The sequence below is a fragment of the Triticum dicoccoides genome, chromosome 2A (genome assembly GCF_002162155.2).
Source record: "Triticum dicoccoides isolate Atlit2015 ecotype Zavitan chromosome 2A, WEW_v2.0, whole genome shotgun sequence".
Classification (NCBI taxonomy): Eukaryota; Viridiplantae; Streptophyta; class Magnoliopsida; order Poales; family Poaceae; genus Triticum; species Triticum dicoccoides.
Genome location: NC_041382.1, coordinates 201,495,785 through 201,517,958, shown reverse-complemented (window position 1 = coordinate 201,517,958; position 22,174 = coordinate 201,495,785). Strand labels below are relative to the sequence as shown.

At 41.0% G+C, this 22,174-nt stretch overlaps 1 protein-coding gene across 1 annotated transcript; it reads right to left on the bottom strand.

The window, feature by feature from the left end:
* Window positions 1-7,615: 7,615 nt before the first annotated feature.
* Window positions 7,616-12,678, bottom strand: LOC119354194 (zinc finger A20 and AN1 domain-containing stress-associated protein 10-like). Its single transcript, XM_037620899.1, has 2 exons — window positions 8,974-12,678; window positions 7,616-8,753 (listed from the first exon to the last, which is right to left on the bottom strand). Exon 2 carries the CDS (start codon window positions 8,036-8,038, stop codon window positions 7,616-7,618), a length of 423 nt encoding a protein of 140 aa, XP_037476796.1. The 5' UTR covers window positions 8,039-8,753; window positions 8,974-12,678.
* Window positions 12,679-22,174: the final 9,496 nt, after the last annotated feature.

Sequence of the window (22,174 nt, the reverse complement as noted above, 5' to 3'; positions counted from 1 at the left end):
ATATTACTTTTGGGACTAACTTATTAACCGGAGGCCCAGCCCAGATTTGCTATTTTATGCCTATTTCAGTGTTTTGAAGAAAAGGAATACCAGACGGAGTCGAAACGGAACGAAATCAACTAGAGAAGTTATTTTTGGAAGGAAACACACGTGATGGACTTGGACCCCACGTCAAAAGATACGGGAGCTACCCACGAGGGTGGGGGGCGCCCACCCCCCTAGGACGCGCCCCCTGCCTCGTGGGGCCCTCGTGGCTCCCCTGACATGCTTCTTCTGCCTATATAACTCCATATACCTTAAAACTTCCAGAACGCAACATAGATCGGGAGTTTCGCCGCCAGAAGCCTCCATAGCCACCAAAAACCAATCGGGACCTTGCTCTGGCACCTTGTCGGAGGGGGAATCCCTCTCTGGTGGCCATCTTCATCATCCCGGTGCTCTCCATGACGAGGAGGGAGTAGTTCTCCCTCGGGGCTGAGGGTATGTACCAGTAGCTATGTGTTTGATCTCTCTCTCTCTCTCGTGTTTTTGATTTGGCACGATCTTGATGTATCGCGAGCTTTGCTATTATAGTTGGATCCTATGTTTCTCCTCCCCCTCTTATCTCTTGTAATGAATTGAGTTTCCCCTTTGAAGTAATCTTATCGGATTGAGTCTTTAAAGATTTGAGAACACTTGATGTATGTCTTGCTGTGCGTATCTGGTGTGACAATGGGATACCACGTGATTCACTTGATGTATGTTTTGGTGATCAACTTGCGGGTTCCGCCGATGAACCTATGCATAGGGGTTGACACACGTTTTCGTCGTGATTCTCCGGTAGAAACTTTGGGGCACTCTTTGAGGTCCTTTGTGTTGGTTGAATAGATGAATCTAAGATTGTGTGATGCATATCGTATAATCATACCCACGGATACTTGAGGTGACATTGGAGTATCTGACATTAGGGTTTTGGTTGATTTGTGTCTTAAGGTGTTATTCTAGTACGAACTCTAGGGTTGTTTGTGACACTTATAGGAATAGCCTAACGGATTGATTGGAAAGAATAGCTTTGAGGTGGTTTTGTACCCTACCATAATCTCTTTGTTCGTTCTCCGCTATTAGTGACTTTGGAGTGACTCTTTGTTGCATGTTGAGGGATAGTTATGTGATCCAATTATGTTAGTATTGTTGAGGGAACTTACACTAGCAAAAGTATGAACCCTAGGCCTTGTTTCCTAGCATTGCAATACCGTTTACGCTCACTTTTATCACTTGTTACCTTGCTGTTTTTATATTTTCAGATTTCAAAAACTATTATCTATCATCCATATACCACTTGTATCACTATCTCTTCGCCGAACTAGTACACCTATATAATTTACCATTGTATTGGGTGTGTTGGGGACACAAAAGACTCTTTGTTATTTGGTTGCAGGGTTGCTTGAGAGAGACCATCTTCATCCTTCGCCTCCTACGGATTGATAAACCTTAGGTCATCCACTTGAGGGAAATTTGCTACTGTCCTACAAACCTCTGCACTTGGAGGCCCAACAACGTCTACAAGAAGAAGGTTGCGTAGTAGACATCAAGCATATAATTACTATTTGCAACAATAAGAACATCATTAATTCTTCCCATAGGTTTCTTAAAAGTGGAATCCGCGAGGTGCAAATTTAAAGAACAATCATCAATTTCACGGAAACCTAACACATCACACAAAGTTTTTGGAATCATGGAAACGCTAGCACCTAAATCACATAAAGCATAGCATTAATGATCATTAATTTTAATTTTAATAGTGGGTTCCCACTCATCATAAAGTTTTTTAGGGATAGAAACTTCCAATTCAAGCTTTTCTTCATAAGATTGCATTAAAGCATCAATGATATGTTTAGTAAAAGCTTTATTTTGATTATAAGCATGCGGAGAATTTAGCACGGATTGCAACAAGGAAATACAATCTATTAAAGAACAATTATCATATTTAAATTCATTGAAATCCAAAATAGTGGGTTCATTGCTATGTAAACTTTTGACTTCTCCAATCCCACTTTTACCAATTTTAGCATTAAGATCTAAAAACTCTGAATCATTGGGACGCCTTTTAACTAAAGTTGACTCATCTCCAGTCCCATCATTATCAAGATTCATATTGCAAAACAAAGATTTAATAGGGGACACATCAATCACTTTTAGATCTTCATCCTTATTATCATGGAAACTAGAAGAACACGCTTTCAAAAAGCAATCTTTTTTAGCACGCATCCTAGCGGTTCTTTCTTTGCCCTCATCAATGAAAATTCTCATAGCTTTGAGAGACTCATTGATATCATGCTTATGTGGAATAGATATAAGTTTCAAAGAATCAACATCAAGAGAAATTCTATCCACGTTCCTAGCCAACTCATCAATCTTAGAAAGTTTTTCTTCAATCAAAGCATTGAAACTCTTTTGCGAACTAATAAATTCTTTAATATTAGATTCAAAATCAGAGGGCATCTTATTATAATTTCCATAAGAATTGTTGTAGGAATTACCATAATTATTAGAGGAATTACTAGGAAACGGCCTAGGATTAAAATTACCTCTATATGCGTTATTACCAAAATTGTTCCTACCAACAAAATTCACATCCATAGATTCATTATTATTCTCAATCAAAGTAGACAAAGGCATATCATTAGGATCATAAGAAACACTCTTATTAGCAAACAATTTCATAAGTTCATCCATCTTTCCACTCAAAACATTAATTTCTCCTATTGCATGCACCTTTTTACTAGTAGATCTTTCAGTGTGCCATAGAATAATTAACCATAATATTATCTAGGAGTTTAGTAGCTTCTCCTAAAGTGATTTCTATAAAAGTTCCTCCCGCGGCCGAATCTAAAAGATTTCTAGAAGCAAAATTCAATCCGGCATAAATTTTTTGTATAATCATCCAAAGATTCAAACCATGTGTAGGACAATTACGTATCATTAATTTCATCCTCTCCCAAGATTGTGCAACATGTTGATCAAGTTGCTTAAAATTCATAATATCGTTTCTAAGAGAGATGATCTTAGCAGGAGGAAAATACTTAGAGATAAAAGCATCTTTGCACTTAGAGATAAAAGCATCTTTACAATATCATTATCCACATGTTTCTTCTTTTGCATATCACACAGATCAACAAAGCTGTTTAGATGGGTAGCGGCATCTTCACTAGGAAGGCCGGAGAACGGATCTTTCATGACAAGATTCAGCAAAGCAGTATTAATTTCACAAGATTCAGCATCGTTAAGAGGAGCAATCGGAGTGCTAATAAAATCATTATTGTTGGTATTAGAAAAGTCACGCAATTTAGTATTATCTTGAGCCATCATGATAAACAATCCAACACACAAGCACACAAGAAGCAAGCGAAAAGAGAAGGATGGAAAGAGAGGGCGAATAAAACGGCAACGGTGAAGTTGGGGAGAGGAAAACGAGAGGCAAATGGTAAATAATGTAATGCGAGGGATAAGAGTTTATGATGGGTACTTGGTATGTCTTGACTTGATGTAGATCTCCCCGGCAACAGTGCCAGAAATCCTTCTTGCTACCTCTTGAGCACTGCATTGGTTTCCCCTTGAAGAGGAAAGGGTGATGCACTAAAGTAGCATAAGTATTTCCCTCAGTTTTTGAGAACCAAGGTATCAATCCAGTAGGAGACTACACGCAAGTCCCTCGTACCTACACAAACAAATAAGAACCTCGCAACCAATGCGATAAAGGGGTTGTCAATCCCTTCACGGTCACTTACGAGAGTGAGATCTGATAGAGATAATAATAATAAGATAATTTTTGGTATTTTTATGATATAGATTGAAAGTAAAGATTATGAAATAAAATAGATTGGAAACTTATATGATAAAAGATAGACCCGGGGGGCATAGCTTTCACTAGTAGCTTCTCTCAAGATAGCATAAGTTTTACGGTGGGTGAACAAATTACTGTCGAGCAATTGATAGAAAAATGCATAATTATGATAATATCTAGGCATGATCATGTATATAGGCATCACGCCCGCGACAAGTAGACCGAAACGATTCTGCATCTACTACTATTACTCCACACATCAACCGCTCTCCAGCATGCATCTAGAGTATTAAGTTCATAAAAACAGAGTAACGCATTAAGAAAGATGTGATGACGTAGAGGGATAAACTCAAGCAATATGATATAAACCCCATCTTTTTATCCTCGATGGCAACAATAGAATACGTGCCTTGCTGCCCCTGCTGTCACTGGGAAAGGACACCGCAAGATTGAACCCAAAGCTAAGCACTTCTCCCATTGCAAGAAAGATCAATCTAGTTGGCCAAACCAAACTGATAATTCAAATAGACTTGCAAATATAATTAAATCATACATATAAAAATTCAGAGAAGAACCAAATATTGTTCATAGGTAATCTTGATCATAAACCCACAATTCATCGGATCTCGACAAACACACCGCAAAAAGAGTTACATCGAATAGATCTTCAAGAAGATCAAGGAGAATTTGTATTGAGATCCAAAGATAGAGAAGAAGCCATCTAGCTAATAACTATGGACTCGAAGGTCTGAGGTAAACTACTCACACATCATCGGAGAGGCTATGGTGTTGATGTAGAAGCCCTCCGTGATTGATTCCCCCTCCGGCGGAGCTCCGAAAAAGGCCCCAAGATGGGATCTCTTGGGTACAGAAGGTTGCGACGGTGGAAATAGGATTTCATGGTGCTCCTGGATATTTTCGGGGTATATGGGTATATATAGAAGGAAGAAGTAGGTGGGTGGAGCTACGAGGGTGGAGGGCGCGCCCCCCTGCCTCATGGCCGCCTCATTTATTTCTTGACGTCCACTCCAAGTCCCCTGGGTCACGTTTGTTCTAAAAAAATAACTCTCCCAAAGGTTTCATTCCGTTTGGATTCCGTTTGATATTCCTTTTCTGCGAAACACTAAAATAGGCAAAAAAACAGCAATTTGCACTGGGCCTTGGGTTAGTAGGTTAGTCCCAAAAATATTATAAAAGTGCTTAGTAAAGCTCATTAAACATCCAAAACAGATAATATAATAGCATGGAATAATCAAAAATTATAGATACGTTGGAGGCGTATCAATGGGTTAGGCAAGGGTTGTCTCAGGCACATGCTTCTGTCTTGGTGACAAAATTATGAATATATTAAGTTGTCTTTGTATTCTTGTATGAGAGGCTATTGGTTTTCTTCTTCATGTTTAGTACATGTACTAATAATGATTGAGATATGCTTGTTACTGAAGGAGGGTCCGCCTAACAAATGTTGTTATGTGAATTTTGAAGTCATATATATATATATATATATATATATATATATATATATATATATATATATATATATATATATATATATATATGACAAAATGTTACGTGCTTAAACTTTTCAAGTCATATATGTGCATGATTGTAAGGTCAGTCTGACAGTGGGACACGACGATTACATGAATCTGATGGATATTATTTGTCCAATTAAGATGGGCCCACCAAAAGAAAAGTTGGATGTTTCTATTTTTTGTGGGGATTTCTAAGATATTTATTTATCTTTAACATGTATTATGTTTTTTTGTATATAATAGAATAGACGGGGTAGCAATTTGTGTGTATGTTCTGAAAATAAGTTAACTAGATGTGACTCGTGTCATCTTATGACGCTCTTTTTTACACTTATTGCACTGTTTTTACACTTCAATTCACATGTTGTTGGTAGCTATTTTAGTGCTTGATCTTGAAACATTTGAGGAGTTGCTACATTAATTGACACCTTGCGCATACTCGGGAAAAGGAGGTGTGTTTTCGCAACAGCTCTCCACTCATTGATTGGTTTAGCTGTACTCCAATCTCAAGTAAAATCAAATTAAATATTTATCTAATATCAAATAACAAAATGAAAGTTTTGTCTAATTGTAGATGCGTAGACAAGTGCATCTACCGACCCTGTAAAAGCATGAATTATATCTGCCACCCCTATAAAAATATGAAAAGCGAAGAACCAAATCAAATCTAACTTTTTTTGAACCAATCAATCTTGCTCATACTGTCATACATATCATTAATCCTCCGTCGCACATCGCTTCAATGTTTAGCATTAAACGCATTTGCACTAAAACATCTGTAAGATCTTAACTGTCAAAGTATGTTAATCCAAAGATGCAGGTTGCTTCATTAGTGTTTAAGAGGAAAGTTGTTACCTCTTAATAGCTCTCCATAATTAGGAGTAACATAGTATGGTGAACTATGTTTCCACTATAGTTGGGAGTAACATATGTGTGGTGTCATCTATAGTGTGAGTAACATACTATGTTACAACATGCCTCTCTTTTCTAATTAATTACTTGCCACATCTTCTATTTTACTAGACACGTGTGATGTTAACACTTATGTTACTTCATTATGGATAGTCTTAGTGTTTAAGATGAAAGTAGTTGCCTCTTAATAGCTCTCCATAATTAGGCCTCATAATTCTTCAGGAATCTGCTCCATCCCCCTCCCCTCCCAAAGACCACCACACCAAAGTATTTAAAATATATGACAATAATCGCTTGGACTAGTATTTTTTTTTTTTGCCAAAAGGATCATATCTATCATGAAAGTTCACCGGAAGTATAAAACATCTTAAACATAATAAAAAATAGTACATTAATATTTCGAGACCACCGAACGACCACTACAACCGCTAGAATGAGCCGCCGACGTGCCACTGTCACCCCTTCCCTGCAGGAGCCGGCTTGACCTCGTAGATGATAACCAGAAATCTTCGTGCACGTGTCCCTAAAGACCAGTGCCCTGAAGTTGTAGTCGTCACCATTGAACTCTTACATAGATCTGAAGCACCTTACACCAAATCTCGCCATATGACGAGAAATCCTAACCTCACCGCCCAGGAAGACAACAGGAACTACGCCGAAGCCCGTCGATTACGTCCAGACAAACGAACTTGAGAAGGATCAGAGCCGGGAGTCAAACTCCAAAAAAAAGCGCCGCCATCCATCCGAACGCCACACCTATGAGGATTAAAAAAATCCTAACCTAAACTACTAACCAAAGTGAAGGCATTGGAATTTGCCTCCCTTCTGCCTACCGAACAGCAGACAGAAGGGAGGCAAATCCACGGACTCGTCGGTGAGGTTGGGGAGGGAGAGTTTGCCGTAGTCACCCAAGGTTAGACAAGGAGAATTTCTTGAGTAGAAGAATTGTATTCTCAAAAAATCTACTGGCAAGGTGATCAAAATCTTGTGATTTTAAGCTATGGTTATTATTGAATATACAATCACATGTATAACGTGGTACCTAGTGATAGAAAAAGAAGACTGGCCGATTGGATCTGAATGTGGTGGACAAATTTAAGCAGCCAAATTATCCAAATGCATGATGCGTACCAACTTGCCAAGAACGTAATGGAAATTTGTAGTATGAATTTAACTCGATGGAATAAATACAGGCGCATCGTTGCTACACACAACCTCGTCGTCACAAAGGTAGACACGACGGAGATGCAATCAGACACATACTAATTACACAGTTCATCTCTAGGGTCTCTCGCAGGAGTCAGCCCTGGGTTACAATTACAATACATGTCGTGGATAGAAGCGCTCAAATCCTGGCCATCTTGGGCGCGACGACGAGCGGGTTCTGGCGCGGGTTCTGGCGCGCGATCTGCTCGCGGCCGGCTGCCTTGTAGTCGAAGAAGCAGGTGTGCGCATCGGCGTGGCGGTGCGCGCCGCAGTAGGTGGCCCCGCACCGGCAGGCGAATCCCAGCAGCCCCACCTTCTTCTGGCACGCGCTGCATCGGTTCTTCACCGTCTTCTCGGGCGTCTCCTCCTCACCTCCGGCTTTCGTCAATGCAATGGTCAGCGACCGGAGGCCGGACATGACGGCGCCATCAAAGGCCATCACGTCCAGCAGCTGCTGTTCCTTGTAGCACTTGGAGCAGAGGTCGTTTGTCGCCGCGCCGGCGAAGAATCCGCAGCCGCTGGCGCACAGGGCCGCGCCGCCGGCCTGCTGCCTCGCCTCCATGTTGTCGAGCGAGAGATCGAGCGAGTTGTCGATCGAGCAGGTCTCGCGCGCACGTACGTGCTCCGCCGGGGCGATTGATTGCTCGCGATGGCCTCGGTTGGAGATTTCGCAGCGCACCGAAGCCGGAATTGGTTCTGTGATTACAGAGCTTGTGTCGTGGCCTTTTATAGTACTATACTACCTTCTCATTCTCGTTTTTTACTCGGATTCGGAATCCGACCAGTGCAAGCAGACGCCAGCGCCAACCAGGCAATCCGGTCCCACCACGGGCTGTGTTATTTCCTCTGCGATCTTTCTTCTTGGGACTGTCTATTTGACATTTGACTGTTTTTCAATTCGAAAATAGTCAAATTTTTTGACCAATCAACACATTACACCTGTATGAGCAGAAAAATCAACAGAAAGCAAAAAAGAACGCCTAAACAGGTCGGGGGTAAACATCAAACCCGGGTCGGGGGTAAACATGTTAAATAACGAAGAACCAATACAAAGGTAAAAAGCACTATATTATAGTCAAATTTCCTGATAAATCAAGTGCTGACACCTATGTCCAAATACCATGGACAATTGTATGCTTGTATTTCCAAAAAAGGGGTCGTGTGGCTAAAATCTGACCCAGTTCTAACTAATAACCGAAACAAAACAAGGCAACTATCACCAAACCCTCCTGGACCGTTGCCCACGCTCTTTTTTCCTTTCCTGGACAACAAATCACCTGACAAAGAAAAGGAACAAAAATCATCAGAATACTGGCGTCTCCCAGGACCCTCCTTTAACTTGCATCACACAGGTCATCTGGGAGGCGCCATGGCCCATGGGAGAGGGAAATTGAGAAGAAAGAGTAGAAAAACATCAGAGAGACGTCATGGGAGAGAGGGAGTGAGAAGAAGGAAGAACAAAAACAAGTCAGAGAGGCACATCAGAGGGGCAAGTACCTGGAGAGAAGCAAGGGGGAAGAACAGATCTGAATAATTGGTGGTGGACAAAGGAAGATCATCCAAGAGACGGTCCACAGCTCACGAAATGTCCTACTCCTTTTGATCACACTTCTATTGAACTCTTCCATGTTTTTCCTCACCCTGCTGCTCTACATACACCTGCTACATGAACTAGCCTGCAAAAAAACCATCATACAATCTAGTGAGAATTTTGGAATCGTCAGGGGGAAAATTCTAACTGTCGGAAGTTAAAACTGTTAATATTTCACTGTCAAAACACTACACCAACATGAACTCCAGTGTAACGTACACATGAAAAAAAAACTTTGCTGCAGTATAGGGCAATGTAGGTAACATGAACCATGAGGAAATTACATGAAAAAAGCTGTGTTGTAGTGCACATGAAAAAATCTTTGCTGCGATACATGGCAATGTAGCTAACATGAACTCAGGGGAAATTACAGAGTTAGACAACTCATGACATTCATGGAAAAATGAGATGAATTCCAGTGTAATACCTACATGACATACAATGCAAACTGGGGGAATATTACACCGTATTCCAGCATTATTTAATACAATTCAGAATTACAATGTGATTCTGGGGGATATTACAATATAAATTTGGGGTATGTATATTACAATGTAATCCTGGGGAATATTACACTACAAATATAGTGGAAATTACAGAGAAATTAAGAGGTATTACACTGTAATTCAAAGAGTTAAAATCCACCGGAAATTCAAGCAAAAGCTGAACAGAATAAGTACAGAGATACATGCAAGTTCATATGAAGTCATGAATACAGAGACAGACCTATCAGCATAAAGAACACAAGTCCTATCAGATGAATGCATTAATATTGACAATCAAAAGTAGAGCTTGTTACAGTGCTGGTACACATGGACAGTGAAGGAAATGAATAATCACACTAGTGGATTACAATGATAATAACCAAGAGACTACACAAGGATAATCACACAAAGCAGAGTTAAAATCCACTGTAATTCAAGCAAATCTGAACAAGAATGAAGCCCAAATATCAAATAATACAGAGGTTCATCGGGAAAATTACACTACTTTGTTTAGAAGAAGAAAAATTACACTGAATTTCTAGGAAAATTTACACTGCAATTCGGGGAATAATTACACTATAATTACATAAATAAAGCATGAAGTTTACACTGTAATTATGGGGAAAATTACACTGTAATTACATAAATGAAGCATGGAGTTTACACTGTAATTCTAGGAAAATTACACTGTAATTCCGGGAAAATTACACTGTCATTTAAATAAATGAAGCATTGGGACTACACTAAAACCTGGGCTAAATTACACTGCAATTCTAGGGTATATTACACTGCAATTAGATAAAGGAAGCATGGGGATTGTAATGAAATTTTTGGATACATTACACTGTAATACTAGGGGCATACTACACTGTAATTTTAGGCTAAATTACATTGTAATTCTTGTGAATAAAAAAGATAAGTCATTAGTTGTAACTAGATCAGAAAGACTCACATGATTCACATAGAAATTGAAAATAGTTTTATCAAAACCCCTATCATCACTAGAAAGATCCTAAAAAATAATTCAGTCAACAAACAGAAATTTTAATAAACTGAAAGAAAGAAGAAAAACGAAAATGAAAGTAGAGAACAAGACAAAAATAACTACCAAAGACATAGCATTAGAACCATCTTCCACAAAGTCATTAGGCACAAAAGGATCATTCAAAGAATCAGCCCTCTCAATAGAAGAAACTACCAAAACATCATTGTGAGAGACTTCCCGTAGTCTCCCCATTGACCTAAACCTAACAAAACATAATACATGACACACGGAAGAAAATAAAAGAAAGCTGAAAATTATAGGGTAATGGGGCTCAATTACAAGGGAAATCTCACAACAAATAATACATTGAAAGGCAGCAATCAGGGGAATTATAGAGTAATGGGGGCATATTAATACAGTGGAAGAATCACTTAAATACAATGTAAAACCAACCTAAATACAGTGAAACTCTGAGTAAAAATACACAATAATTAGGGCAACTTACAATGAAAAGGTAGAGGGAGTACACTGCCAAAAACTGAAGATAAATTATATAGTAAGAATGGGGGATATTACAGTGCAAAACCACATGAATGCATGCAAAACATCTGAGAAAAAATACAATGTAAATAACAAAGAAACTGGCGCAGTATTACACTGAAAAAATATACACTGCAATTTACACTGAAAGAAGCATGATAATTACACTGTAATGGGGGTAATTCTAGGGAAAATTACACAATAATTACAAAATAAAGAAGCACGAAAAAAACAATGTAATTATGGTATATTACACTGTAATTGCAGGCTAACCTACAGTGTGATTCTACGACACATGAGAATTACAATGTAATTGGGGGGAAATATTATACAGTAATTCTAGGACAAATTACACAGTAATTACAAATAAAAAAGCACAAAAACACACAGTAATTACGGTATATTGCACTGTAATTGCAGGGTAACCTACAGTGTAATTCTACGGACATATTACACAGTAATTATAGCAAAATTCACACTGAAGAAAGAAGCATCGGGATTACACTGTAATTAGGGGGAAATACACAGTACTACTAGGACAAATTCCAGAGTAACAACAAATAAAGAAGCATCAGGATACACTGTAAATGCACTACAATTATGGGGTAAGTTACACTGTAATTATGGGTTAAATTACACAGCAATTCTGGATGGGGATACACTGTAATTCTAGGGGTAAGTTACACTTCAAGTCTGGAGTAAAAATACACTGTAAAGAAGCATGCAATTCAGAGAGATTCCTGGACTGACACTGCAACAACACTGCAGCCTAGTACACACAAATTCAGAGAGATTCAGGTACCGGGGGAAATGAACACCTACATCTAACACAAAAAATCATAATGAATTCCAGGGACTACAACATCAAACATCAACAGCTAACAGCAAATACAACTAAACTGCATAAGCAGGCAGAAATCAGGCTAGATCATCTGCAACTACATCTAATGACAAAGGAACAGACACCCAGGCCGGCAGAAATAAAATTGATAGGGCTAACCACCGCTGCAACTATAACTTCCCCTACCTCTATATCTACATCAGAATAAACAACCTACGCCTACCTCCACATCTACAAGCATGGGAGAATATGACCACAACAAGCAGATGGATTAGAACCCCCACATACAACAAGCTCCTACATAACTCAGGCGAGCAGAAGGATGGGAAATGGAGCGCTAGGCATGGCGGACTAGAAACAAACACGGCAGCAACATGCACCTACCACGGATCCACGGACAACATCAAGAACAGATGAACCATGGATCCATGGATCCAAAACTTACCTAGATCTGGAACTACACAGCCACAACACAAACAAAAGCACACAGGGAAACACGAGAGACAAGGACAACCGACCGCGGCAGCGGGGATCGAAGAGAAAAGGGAGGAGAAATCGAAATCGAGCGGTGGAATAGCTCGGAATCGCCATGAACATAAGAAATCGCCTCCTCTCCAAGTGGAGACAGTGCCGGGCCGGGGGCGGTAACGGGCTGAGACAGGAAAACCAAACCCGAGAAACCAACACGCATCAACCCAAACAAGTGGAACGCCAGCACGAAGAAAAAAATCAACACGAATCTCTGCGTGAGAACGGACGGACACGGATTTGATTGACGACGAATTGAAAAACACTCGACTGTAAAATAGCAAAACCGTTCTTTTTTAGGGACTCTATCTACAATTTTTTTTACATCAAAATACTCTTTATTGCAAGCTGATCATCTTATTATCTTTTACAAGATCAACAATCTTTACGGGTGAATCTTCCATCCACCTCACACACACCTTATTTCTATCTAGTTTGGCTAAGCCAAAGGGCAGCATAATTAGACTCTCTAGGAGCATGCTCAAAAATAATCTACGGAAAATCACACACAAGGTGATATATATCATCAAAAACTGCCGTCGATGGACCAAAAGAGTGACCTTCATTCTTTGTCTTTATCACCTCGATGTTGTCGGAGTTCACCTCTATACGGTTACACCCAGATGTAGTTGTCAAGTTGAGACCAAACCGTAAGGCCAGTGGCTCGCCCATAAACGCATCTCCGCATCAATCGATTTTCCCATTCCCTGTCGCGACGAATCTACCATTCGAGTCTACGATCTTTTTTCTTGGTTCCACGTATCTACACCCCTCGCCCCACATGAGCGCTTATTTTATGTTTTTTTATCCGAGGTTTCATCATAGATCCCCACGAAAATAATCCAGTATTAAAAATCAAGGAAACCGACCAACCAATGGAAACCAGCCAAGAAAAAAGTCCCGACAACTAACGAAGGATTCCCGAGCCCACATATGCCCATGCAACGGCTAAAAAGGAGAACATGCCACCCCAATCCGATCATCCCGCAACTGTCGCCTCCATGCGCGCTCTCAGACGTTGCAGGCCAAGACCGACACCGCTCCTCCCTACCTGCCTCGGGCCTCGGGCAGATCTCTGCTTATAGCGCCATCAAGTGTGTCAAGACATCATCGACGACCTACTCATGCAAATCGACGTCCCAGGGCGTGATCGCCCTCAAGACCTTGCCAGGCCTCGTCCACCCGAAACCGAACCTAGAAGCGGCCGACCAGGAGGCACCAGCATACGAGGATCATTCCCGCTACTGCAATGGAGAGGCGGGGCGATGAAGGCGGGCGAGAAGCTGAAGAGGTCATCGAGTCAGAGTAGCATCGTAACTCGTCACCACAGCCTCGTTGTCCGCCCCTGCCGAGAAAACGCGTGCACTTAGTTACGTGTCTCTCCATATCCAACACGCCCGTCTCTCAGCATAGCTTTGTTATGCATGTTTTTTCTTTGTTTAAACTTAAACTCTTCCTAATGCATGCTTTCAGAAAAGATCCCATCAAAATGGGAGCCTAGCTTCGTAATTGCGAGCAAAACCATATTTATTAATGGGTAGCTAATCACTCTGTTTTTTCTTACCATAGGGGGCAAGCAATATCATACTAAACTCTCTAAGATCAGGGACACCTAGATTATCAATTTCCCCCCTAGAAACCAAACCCCAGTTAGGTACTCCCCTGATTCAAAATAATTGTTGTGATTTTAGTTTTAAAAATTTAAACTAAAACCAAGACACTTATTTTGGGTCGGAGGAGTAGTTGATACTCCCTCCGTGTGAACTTACTTATCGCGGAAATGGATGTATATATATGTATTTTAATTCTACATACAACCATTTCTATTCATTTTAGCGACAAGTAATTTCAGACGAAGGGAGTATTTATGAGAATCACCATGTTTTTTTGGAAAAAGTGAGACAAGACAGAGAAAAACAACTTACACCTGTATGATAGGTTCTTAGACATCCAATAAGAGATTATTTTAATGATCCTATCATTCACAGCCTGCAGGTGTTCTTCTTTGTCAAAATATAGGGGAACCCCCAAATACTTGAAAGGGAAGTACCCATTTTTACCGCGATTTCTTTGAGAAAAAAAATTAGCCTCATTAACATCCAAGTGAATTGGCAACACGGTTCTGTCTGTCACTTTTTGATTGATGAAATCATGAATTTCTTTTGACGGTGTTCTTATTAATTTTCAGTTATGGAAGGGTGGAGAATGGAAGGAAGAAGTGATAGGAGGCCATAAAGCTGGTGATGGATGAGGTTAGAGAAATGATCTGAATACATATTATACTGTATATAGAGCTTTGAGATGATCTTCTCGAACACTGTAACCCTATCAATAAAGCTATATTTAAGGTCCTTAATATAGCAGATCCGGCCTGAGTATAGCGTTTTGGATCTCGGCCTTTACGGAGGCCGAATTTTAGAAAAAAATATAAAAAATTCAAAAAATTTGGTTAAAAAAAATCTGATTTTTTACAAGTAAAAAAGGATGTGAGGTGTATGAATGTAAAATTTGAGGATGAAATACATCGAAATGCGACCTGTACAAAAAAGTCTAGGAGGATGAATCGTATCATGTGATATAAAAAGCCTTAGATTTTTTTTTTTGCACACCCTTGTTTCAACGTATTTTGTTCTGAAAATTTACACACTTGTGCATTATGCCTTCATCTATCTTTGTATTTTTTTCAGAAATTTTTGCAATGTAAAAGTATGAATTTTCAAAAAATAAAAAATAAATTTTGCATTTAGAGGCCTCCATGGAGCTCGGCCTCCAAATGCAATTCTCAACTGGCCTATACTACCTGTTGCAAGATTTCTCTTGAATACTTCCGTTTTGTACTGATACATGGTGTACTGATCACGAGTTAATACTCCCTCCGTCTTAAAATAAGTGTATCTAGACGCGTAGTGTGTAGATACACTCATTTCAGCGACAATCCACAATTAATTCTGGACGGAGGTTATAGTATTAGGAGATGGGACAACAATCAAGAACGATATTCACAAGTCAAAGGAAACAAATTCTGAAGAGCTAAGCAATCCACAATCACAAATAATATAAAAGGAAAATTGTAAATAACCAAATAATTCACCCTCGAATTCAAATCAATGAACATATCTACAAGACCCCATCTAAACTGATTTACATGAGAGTATGACAAATACTATTCCCAAATCTCAAACCACAATACACATGACTTCATCTTGGCAGCTCTTCACAGGTTGTTATGCTATGCAATTGCTCGCACCAATTGAAACCCATTAGACCAAAGAAAAAACCATGTACTGCCAAACTACCTAACCCTTCCTTACAAACCAATTAGATTCACTATTCACCGCTCTATTAAAGTTCATGATTAATTTCTTTCTATCTTAAAGAAAATTCTAAATAGACCAGTGCCGCAACGTGGCCCATCAATGATCTAGTAGTGAGTAAGTCATGTTAACTTAGACTTGATCACCGAAAGTTAAATAAATAAATAGAATTGCACACTTAGAGTTAAAACACAAATAGGCTTATAATCACAAAAGATTAAAAGAAATGGGCTCATACCCCTTCCTCTCTCCTCTCAGACGAACATGCCACTAGGGTTTCTGCCTCCCATCGGCGCCGCCGCTAGTTAGCCTTGTCTCCTGTAGCATTAGGATCATGGGGGCATGGTGGATTGCGACCCTTGCCGGTAGGATGATTCCCTTTTTAGGTGTTCTTTTGAGTTTGGTTAGAGTTTGTGTCATGCTCATAAAAGATAGGACGGCAGTGGCTCCCTGAAGATGGAATAAGTTTCTCCACGCCTACCTCCTACACTGGCGGTGTGTCTAGTGATGTCGAAGGGCATGTGGAAGTGTGTCTCTAGCGGATCTCGCAGGATTCGGTCAGTGGTTGTCTTCGATGGACCTGCTTCTGTAAGTGCATCTAGTGCCACCCCTAGTTGGTTTTGGAGTATTGACGACTAACCTAGTTGAGGGACTAATGTGTTTGTGAGAATTGTAGGATAACACAGGTAGAAGTCCCTCATTGATTCGGTTTTCCTACCAGAGATGACCCCTAAAAATGTATGAAGACATTGAAGTCAAAGGTGGTATGTGAAGACATTCACATTGAAGACTATGACAAGAGAAGACATCGCGTGAAGACTATGGAGCGCGAAGACTTAGCAGTTTCGTCGTTCTGTGTTTTTCTTTGTTGAGTCATAGAAACCACCGTACTGTTAAGTGGGGTCCAAGAGAACCAGTCAGAATGACTGAAGTGATGCTTAACCAAAATCCTATGTCTTCGAGTGAAGACTAGGAGAGCAAATCTTGTCCAGAGTTGGATAAATCAGCTTTGCTTGTAGCCCAAGTAAAGTTGTCGTGTGTGTTTGAAATCTGACCGTTGGAACACGTGTCAGTTCCTTAGTGACCCAGGGTCATTTCGGACAAATCAGGTCGGGTTGCCTAGTGGCTATAAATAGCCCACCCCCTACAACCATAAACGGTTGGCTGCTCAGAGTTAGAGTACGGCTTTTGTCGTTTGAGAGCAACCCACCTCGAAGCCTTTGAGAGAGAATTCCTTGCGAGGATAAAGCCCTAAACATCCAGAGCCAAAGAGTGTTAGGCATCACTTAAGTCTTCTTGTCTGTGTGATCTGAAGACTTATTACACTTGAGGACTGTGAATCCTCCAGCCGGTTAGGCGTCGCGTTCTGAGCATTCAAGAGTCATTGTGGATCGCCGGTGAACGAAGTCTGTGAAGGTTAGGAAGTCTACCTTGAGGACTTACCAGAGTGATTGGGCGAGGACTGGGTGTCCTTAACTCAAGGGGAATAAAGTGAAGACGAGGTCTTCTGAGTTGAATCTCAGCCTCCCTAACCAGACGTACAGTTTTCACAGCAACTGGAACTGATCAAACAAATCATTGTCTTCGACGAGTCACTAGTTTCATCCTTCCCTTCCCTTTACTTACTGTTGGTCCTTGTGAATTCATTGTATGATTGCATTATCTTTTGTCTTCACTAAGTGACTGCTTGTTCTGATTGGCTTCACAATATCTTCCTACCTGATCCTTACTGCCTAGCTGTTATTAGTCGTTGCGCTTTCACTTCATTGAATACTTGACTATGGTTTGCCTAGTGTAGTCTACCTTCCGCTGCATGGTAATAGGTTTATTTCTATCGGTTGTCTTCAAAACTTCCATGTTTTGAAGACTTTCCTAAAAATCGCCTATTCACCCCCCATCTAGTCGATCACTAGCACTTTCAATTGGTATCAGAGCAAGGTACTCCCTTGTTCTGTGTGATTCGGTTTAACCACCTGGAGTTTTAGCTATGTCGACTGCAGGGATAATTAAGGTCTCCGCTACTTGCCCCGTCTTCGATGGAACTGAATATCCCTACTGGAAGAATAAGATGCGCATGCATCTTGAAGCCATTGATGTCGACCTATGGTATGTCGTCAAGAATGACGTTCCCAAGGCTAGTGAAGGTGTCACTGCTGCTGATGTCAAGAAGTTCGTTCAACTAGACTCCGCTGCCAAGAACATCATCTGTGGTCATCTGACCAAAGGACAGTATGGCCGCGTGAGTGCTTTGGAAACATCTAAACTAGTCTGGGACTGGCTCTCCAAGGTCAATGAAGGCGTCTCAACCCAGAGAGATCAGAGAATCAGTGTTCTTCGCAGCCTCTTCAACCGCTTCAAGAGAAATGACGATGAGAACGTCCAGCTCACGTTTGATCGACTCACTGACATCACTAATGAGCTTCAAGCTCTCGGCGCCACTGAGATCACCAAGCATGAAGTTGTCAAGACACTCCTGAGATCACTTGACAGCTCGTTTGACACCTTAGTCCTGATGATTCAAGAACGTCCTGATTTCAAGACACTCGATCCGTCTGACATACTTGAGAGTCTCAACACACATGAGTTTCAGCTTTCTGAGAAAAGAGACATCGACGGTCCCAACTATGGGCGAACTCGTGCCTTGAAGGCAAAAGCTGTCTCCTCATTTGAAGAAGAATCTGACAGCAGTTCTGATGATCCTGAAGACATTGGAAAGGAGCTTGCTATGCTTGTGAAGAAGTTCCAAAAATTCACCAAGAAGAAAGGATTCAGAAAGTCTTCACGATCAAGCTCAAGAAATAATGAAGTTTCTGCTCATGACTACAAGAAGAGAACATGCCACAAGTGCAAGAAACCTGGCCACTACATCTCTGAGTGTCCGCGGTGGGACAATGAGAACAACAAGAAGAAGAAGAGCAAGGAATATGACTCTGACGACAAGAAGAAGAATAAATACTCAAAGTCTTCTTCCAAGTCTTCCTCAAAGTCTTCTTCACACAAGAAGAGCTCATCTGGCAAGGCACGTGCGTTTGTTGGCAAGGAAATGGATTCAGAGGAGGAGTCCGCTTCTGAGGAGGCGGAGGTGGAGTCTGAGGAGGAGTCCGATTCTGGCGTTGCGAGTCTGGCTACAGCATACGTTGCCAAGTCCATCTTCAACACTGAAGACAATGACTTCATCACCGACACCGATGCAAATGACAAGGACTACTCCGCTCCTACCTACTGCTTCATGGCACGCGGTGCCAAGGTAAACACACGCCCTGCTCACTATCAAACTTCTAGTGAGGATGACTCTGATTGTGGTTCCAAACCCAGCTACAAAACACTTGCTAAAATTGCAACTGAACAACAGAAAGCTATGGAACATATTCAAAAACTGTTAGACAAAAGCGATGATCTGTTAGACGCTGAAATGATTCAATCTCAGTCCTTAATTGAAGACATAAAAAATCTTCACGTTAAGTATGAGGAACTTGAAAGTCGTCATGAAATGCTCTCAACAACTCATGAAAAGCTTTCCTATGATTATCTTCAAAGGAAGCAAGACCTTGAGAAATTGAGAATGGCTCATGAAGATCTTCAAAAGGAAAACGAGTCACTTTGCGCCGAATAGATCAGTTTCGCTCAGGAAGGATTTGAACCACCATGTCTTAAATGCATTGAGCGCGACAACGCTACTTCTGTTGCTGAGTGTTCTACTGCTGCTACTGTTGCAATATCTTCAACTGTTGATGTGGTAACTAACCCCTCTGCTGAGGATACCACTGCTATTGCTGATGAGAATGCTAGATTGAAGACATTGCTTGAAACAGGGATGTACAAAAGTCTCAAAGGGCATCAGACACTATGTGATGTCCTCAAAAGGCAGATCCTGAACCGAAACCCTAGGAAAGAGGGTGTTGGGTTCGAAAGGAAAATGAATGCTGATGGCTCTTACTAGAAACCTGAGCAGTACCCCAAAACCACATGGGTTGCTGCAAAGGAACCTTCAGCGGATCCATCCACCCTATCTGGCTTCACTTGTGCTAATCCCATTGTTATTGATGAATCCTTTGATGCAAACTATAAACTGTTTAAGAATCAGAATGGTGAAGTGTTTGCCAGGTATACTGGTACTAACTGCAGGAATGGACCGCCTATGAAGAAGATCTGGGTGCCAAAAAGGTGTTTGGAGAATCTTCCTGTGAATGTCATCATGACACCACAGGTGAAGAAGACAAACCCCAGACCACAGGCTTCATATGGTCCAAAGGCTTCATACAGACAGAGGACTCACTTGAGTCGCACTAACGCAAATGTTTTGCAGGGAAACCATACTCAGGTCTGTGAATATGAGTGCGTTTCATCAAACCGCCATGTTCATAAGACCAGGAACTATTCTGCTTATTCTTATGAGTACTATTGTCCACCTACAAGACTTTTTGCTAGGGCTCCAAAGCCAAAGTTCTCAGATGCTGCACTTAGACTCATTGCTTCGAAGCCACCCTTGAAGATGTGGGTGGCTAAGAAAGCTTAACTCTCTTTTGCAGGGAAAGGTCTCCAGCCGAAAACCAAAATCGTCTGACGCTATTGCTGGGGACCTTAAACATCTTATAGGGCGCAAGATCAAATGCCCAAATGGTCTTATTATGTATTTTGTTCCTGAATCGCTTGCTACTCGCCCTATCAGTCCAAATCTCGATCTAAGCTTTCATAATCCACTGGTTCGTCAAATGTTTTTGCTTCACAATTCTCTTCGTGAAGCCTATCCCCCTAACTGCACTGTAGGGTACGACACCAGCTGCTTCAGAATGGATTATTGATAGTGGATGTACCAATCACATGACTGGCAAGCAAAGCCTTCTTATGGACTCAACACTACGTCCATCTGACAAAAGTCACATCACATTTTCTAACACTGGTAAAAGCAAGGTATTGGGTCTAGGAAGAGTTGCAATCTCAAAGGATCAACACATGGATAAAGTCATGCTTGTTGAATCCCTTGGTTTCAACTTAATGTCTGTTTCAATGCTTTGCGATTTAAACATGATTGTGATGTTTGGAAAATATCGTTGCCTTGTAATAATGGAATCTAACAAGTCTTTAGTGTTTGAAGGGTATTGAAAAGATGATTTGTACATGGTAGATTTCTCAGCAGGACCACAACTTGCCGTATGTCTTCTAGCAAAAGCTTCTGAATGCTGGCTCTGGCATCGGAGGCTAGGACATGCTGGCATGAGGAATCTCCACACCCTTGCAAGGAAGAAGCATGTCATAGGCATCGAGGGCGTCAAGTTCAAGAAGGATCACTTATGCAATGCCTGTGAAGCAGGGAAGATGACGAGGGCCAAGCATCCCTCGAAGACAATCATGACAACGACTCAACCCTTCGAACTGCTCCACATGGATCTCTTCGGTCCCACTCATCACTCAACTCTTACTACTACTGCTTGTCTCTATGGCTTTGTCATTGTTGATGATTATTCAAGATATACTTGGGTGCATATAATCCTCTACAAGACTGAAGTGCAGGATGTCTTTAGACGCTTCGCCAATCGAGCCATGAACAACTATGGCGTCAAGATCAAGCACATCAGGAGTGACAATGGCACTGAATTCAAGAACACTGGTCTAGACACTTATCTTGATACTTTGGGCATTACACATGAATTCTCAGCTCCGTACACACCACAGAAGAATGGCGTCGTGGAACGCAAGAACAGAACACTTATTGAGATGACCCGGACGATGCTTGATGAATACAAAACTCCAAGAAAGTTCTGGCCTGAGGCCATTGATACTGCATGCCATATCATCAACCGTGTTTATCTTCACAAGCTTCTCAACAAGACATCCTATGAGCTCCTTACTGGAAAGAAGCCAAATGTCAGTTACTTCAGAGTATTTGGCGCCAGGTGCTGGATCAAGGATCCACATCACACTTCAAAATTTGCACCAAAAGCACATGAAGGTTTTATGCTTGGATATGGAAAGGATTCGCACTACTACAGAGTCTTCAATCTCTTTCGTTATAAAGTGGTTGAAACAATGGATGTGCGGTTCGATGAGACTAACGGCTCACAAAGAGAGAACCTGCCAAATGTGCTAGATGAAGTTCCATCCGGTGAATCAATCAAACTTATGGGAACTGGAGAAATCATACCTTCTGAAGCTCAGCCTGAAGAGGAACTTATCATCTCCGCACCTGATCGACCTGAAGACAATGATCAAACTGAAGACAATGCTCAGCCTGAAGACAATCCTTCTAACGATGACAATGATCAACAAGAGCAAAATCTTCGTCCTGTACATCCGCGTGTTGAAAATGAAGTACAGATTGAGAAAATAATTGATAGCATCAATGCACCAGGTCCATTCACTCGTTCAAGGGAAACACAGCTAGCAAATTTCTGTGGGCACTTCGCATTCGTCTCA

Bases quoted from the DNA above. Each gene is read 5' to 3' on its own strand.
- LOC119354194 (XM_037620899.1), bottom strand. From the start codon at position 8,038: ATGGAGGCGAGGCAGCAGGCCGGCGGCGCGGCCCTGTGCGCCAGCGGC.